This window comes from Harpegnathos saltator, unplaced genomic scaffold (genome assembly GCF_003227715.2).
Source record: "Harpegnathos saltator strain DR-91 unplaced genomic scaffold, Hsal_v8.6 scaffold51, whole genome shotgun sequence".
Taxonomy (NCBI): domain Eukaryota; kingdom Metazoa; phylum Arthropoda; class Insecta; order Hymenoptera; family Formicidae; genus Harpegnathos; species Harpegnathos saltator.
The window spans coordinates 642698-647059 of record NW_020230327.1 but is presented as its reverse complement, the minus strand read 5'-3'; the positions used below and the strand labels follow the sequence as shown (position 1 = coordinate 647059).

The following is a 4362-nucleotide window of genomic DNA, read 5'->3' as shown; positions in this document are numbered from 1 at the left end:
AACCTGAATCTTTTCGCTGCGCGGAGCGATTTGCAGCTTTCAGCGACTGGCGAGACTCCGCGCGACGGAGTCGCTTGCAAAATGATCGGCCGAAAGCACTCATAAGCGCGATCCACATGCGTTTTTGCGACGGTCGCTGACATACGTCCCTGTCACGTCGCGGCATTCGACGTCAATCTTTTAACTCGCACGGGGCACAAAGACAAGACCGGGGGGCTTTTATATTTTCGCGAGAATACGCGAACGCAAAGTCGGATGCCGCACGCTCCAACGCCTATCGGATGATTCTGCTCGGCGGATCGAGAGAATTTAATGCGTGAACGCGGGAATACGTACATAGACGACGCGCGACGACGTGCCGATAGCGGCTTTGCGCGCGACCACCGCCTCCTCCTCCTCCTCCTCCTCCTCCTCCTCCTCCTCCGAGTCCCTATTTAAACCGAGCTTCCTCCGCGACCACCTCAAGTATCAAAGAATCGCAAGGAATGCGCATTTCCGCGTATCTTTCGACAGAGTGTAATCTGCAAAGAGCAGCTTGCGGGAGTTACAAACACGATTAACCGTGCGGATCGGAAATTACTCGGAACAGGAGATAATTGACCGTAATTAAATATTATAGATTAAAAACAGTCTGTGACTACTAAAGATAAAAAGATTGGCAGCACTAGTTTTAACGAGTTGGACAGGCGCTTATTTATAGCCCGAAGGGTGCATCGTTGAATAAATTCGAACTACGAGATGTAGTTCGCAAAGTGAAAGTGATATAGTCGAGAGCGAAAATATAATTCGCAAACCTCGCAAGGACGTAAAGGATAAGTGATGTTTCGCAATTTCCGCATTTCGCCTTCTTAGGTCGTCGGTTGCCTTTTAAAAATGCGACTTTCGCGATTCGATTTTCTCCTTACATTCCGCTGCACTTGAAAGACACGAGAGATGGCACAGGCAATATCAGCCATATCTCACTTCGTGTCTTGCGTGCGTGTAACGGGAATAAGTTTGTTGCGCATTTTGTCGAAAGTCAAAAGTGGCCAAAGTGGATTTTCAACGGTCGATCTGCTAACATTCGCTATACCGCGCAACTTTGCCAAAGTGTGCTGCTCGAGCACAGATTATCTAAAATTTTTCAAGTGTACAACGATGTGATGAGCAAACAGTTACTTTGGAACTTTGCGGAATCGAATCACTTCAAGATGTACACGATGTCGTCAACATAAATATTAGGGGGACCGGAAAGTAATGTCGTTTCTGCGCATGTCGATATTTGATTGTCATTTGTCAGCTCATTGTGTATCTCGAAGGCGTGCCAAAGTCATTTTAAGGTTATTGTGACTTGTTCACTTCTAAATAATTCAATATTAAACTCTTTTTTTGTAATTTGGGGTGAAATGGCTAGCCAAATACCAGAAGAGCATATTCGGCATTGTATGCTTTTTGAGTTTCGCAAGGGTAGTAACGCAACAGTTGCGACCAAAAACATTTGCGATGTTTATCCAAGTGCATTAGACGTTCGTAAATGCCAAAGATGGTTTTCCAAGTTCAGATCCGGTAATTTTGATCTCTCTGACTCCTATCGATCAGGAAGACCAACAACATTAGACAACGACATGCTAAGGGCAAAAGTGGAAGCAAATCCATGTCAAACAATCGAGGAACTGTCAAACACCCTTAACCAACCTTGGTCGACCATCCAGAAACATTTACAGCAGATTGGAAAAATAAGCAAAGCAGGTGTTTGGGTCCCCCATAATCTGTCCGAAGAGAACAAAGCCAACCGATCCATCATATGCAACGTATTGCTTCAACGCCACCATACAGAACCGTTTTTTGATCGTTTGATCACTGGAGACGAAAAATGGGTCCTATATGATAATCCAAAACGCAAAAGGCAGTGGCTCTCTTCAAACGAATCACCACGAAGTACTGCGAAGCCGGGTTTACATCCCAAAAAGGCGCTTCTGTGTGTTTGGTGGAGTATTCGCGGAATTGTTCACTTTGAAGTGCTGAAACTTGGACAAACTGTTAATGCAGACCTTTATTGTGAACAATTGGATCGAGTGAACCAATCTTTAATCGAAAAGTATCCGGCGATTGTCAACAGAAAGGGCGTCATTCTGCAACACGACAATGCGAGACCGCACTGTGCAAAGCGAACACTGGAAAAAATTAATGAATTGGGGTGGGAGGTACTGCCTCACCCACCATATTCGCCCGATATCGCACCCTCGGATTTCCATTTATTCCGATCCCTACAACATTTTCTTAGTGGCAAAAAATTTGAAAATTTGGATGATGTCCAAAATGCCATCTCGAGATATTTTACTCAAAAACCAATTGATTTTTATCGGTCCGGTATTGAAAATTTGCACACTAGATGGCAAAAGGTTGTTGATAACGAGGGTGATTATATTATTGATTAAAAATAAAGACTTATTAAAAATTTATTCGTTTGAATTTAATGTAAGAAAGCGACATTACTTTCCGGTCCCCCTAATATAATCAACGTAAAAAAATACAGTCGCGCGCGATTGACATATATATCAATATATTACAAAAGAAAAATAACCGATCGACCTAAAGATATAATCAAGTTTCACCAAGTAATAACCCAAATGCTAATTCTTTCCGATGCATCATGAATCGAAAAAGTCCCGACGTTGTCTTCCATTTGCAGCATAGCTGCACAGCAGCTAATGCTAAAAGTGATATTTTGCTGCCTTCTCGCATCTCGAATAAAGAGACGAGAACCCATCATCTACTTACTAGTCGCTTTATAAAATATTAATATCCCTCTCCGCCCTCTCCTTCTCACTCCTTTTCTCTCCATCTATATATTTCTCTCTCTCTCTCTCTCTCTCTCTCTCTCTCTCTCTCTCTCTCTCTCGACGAATCGATAACAGGATCTTCGGGTTCTCTCTAGTATAAAATTCCTCTCCGCATTTCAGATTATTAAAGAGCTTCCTTTTTGCAGGAGCGTAATCAGAGGAGAGCGCTTCCGCACTCTTGCTTTCGTCGCTCATTTCGAGGGTAAGTTTGTTTAGAAGCGGCGTACAAATTTAATAACCGATTTCTCAGAGAGACTTCCAATACCATCCGCGCAACAACGATCGTAAGCAAGTATCGTTGTAAAACATCATTTTATGATTCTTGGCCCCCCCCTCCTCTTTCCTACAATTTCTAAATTAATAAAATCTATTTGCCAAAACTTTATACAAACTTTCAATCGCGAGAAATTTGCCGATATCCCGTAAGCGCGAAAATCGGCGCTGAAGATAAGCGAATAATCTCAAAATCTCGGTTGGACTCGGTCCATCTGCAATTTGGTCAAGATATGTAAATTGCACGGATCCTGCTTCACGTTCATACAGCATTTGCCACGGACAGAATTCCCGGATACCGACACCATCAAGTGCGCGGAATAAGCCGCGTTTCACCGCGAATTACACCTAAGATTAAGTCGCTCGCTACTATGTAATGTTACTACGTAACTGCGTAACGTCTTTTAATTCTTATTCATTAATCATAAATTACAATCAAAAAATCGCCAATTCGACCAATAAAACATCCGCCAATCTCTGTGCAAAATTTATAAGAAACGTACAATATATATCCAGCTTTGTTTAGAAATGTACAAGATCTATCAGACTATCAGACCGTCTCATTCTTCTCATTTTCCAGGACAACAACTGGGTCGAGAAGGACAAAGTGAGAAAATTGCGGAGGGCGGAGAAAAAAATACAGGGCTAGAGCGGATTTAACAGTTAACAGCGATGCCGGATGGTTAACGAGGGCCTTACGACGAGAGGTGCCGCGCTTTCGCACCAGCGACTCGCGCCGCACGAGTTTACGCGCGGCAACTTTTAAGCCGAGGTATTACCCGCCACGCGCGCGCGCGCGCGTACGCGCACGCGGCGTTAATTAATAATTAAAAATGCACCGGCGCCGCTAAGTTTTGCACGTACACCTCGCGCCGGAGGAAGCATCGACGTCACGTGCAGTGCGCGAGAAGAGGGACTCGACGTGAACGTAAAGCGTCGCGGCGCAAAGCGTGCGCGTGCGGTACGACGCTGCGCGTTGTTAATACCGTAAGGATTAATTAGCAACGTGGCAATTTATCAGAGGCTGATATGCGTCGGTCGTGCGTATCGGAAAAAGCTGCGCTAAAGCTTCGCCGATTCGCAACACCTTTCCGAACATCGTAAATTATTTTGACAAGAAACGAGATTTGTTTCTGGATCAAAGTCTCTACTTAACCAAGATGCTAAATCAAACCAAGATGATGAAAGAGAAATGTCACTATTCTGCTGACTATTTATTATTTTTAGTTTGATAAAATCTATCCAACTATATATATATATATATATA

General features: G+C 43.5%; 1 protein-coding gene and 1 long non-coding RNA gene across 2 annotated transcripts; both read left to right on the top strand.

Moving 5' to 3' along the window:
- Nucleotides 1-522: 522 nt before the first annotated feature.
- On the top strand, nucleotides 523-3786 carry LOC112589453 (uncharacterized). Its single transcript, XR_003113562.1, has 3 exons — nucleotides 523-602; nucleotides 2969-3024; nucleotides 3676-3786. It is a non-coding gene; the product is annotated as an uncharacterized LOC112589453 (long non-coding RNA).
- On the top strand, nucleotides 1218-2481 carry LOC112588036 (histone-lysine N-methyltransferase SETMAR-like). Its single transcript, XM_011146522.3, has one exon. It carries the CDS (start codon nucleotides 1386-1388, stop codon nucleotides 2415-2417), a length of 1032 nt encoding a protein of 343 aa, XP_011144824.1. The 5' UTR covers nucleotides 1218-1385; the 3' UTR covers nucleotides 2418-2481.
- Nucleotides 3787-4362: the final 576 nt, after the last annotated feature.

What these genes read in the sequence shown, in the direction of transcription:
- LOC112588036 (XM_011146522.3), top strand. Translation starts at nt 1,386, where the DNA reads ATGGCTAGCCAAATACCAGAAGAGCATATTCGGCATTGTATGCTTTTT.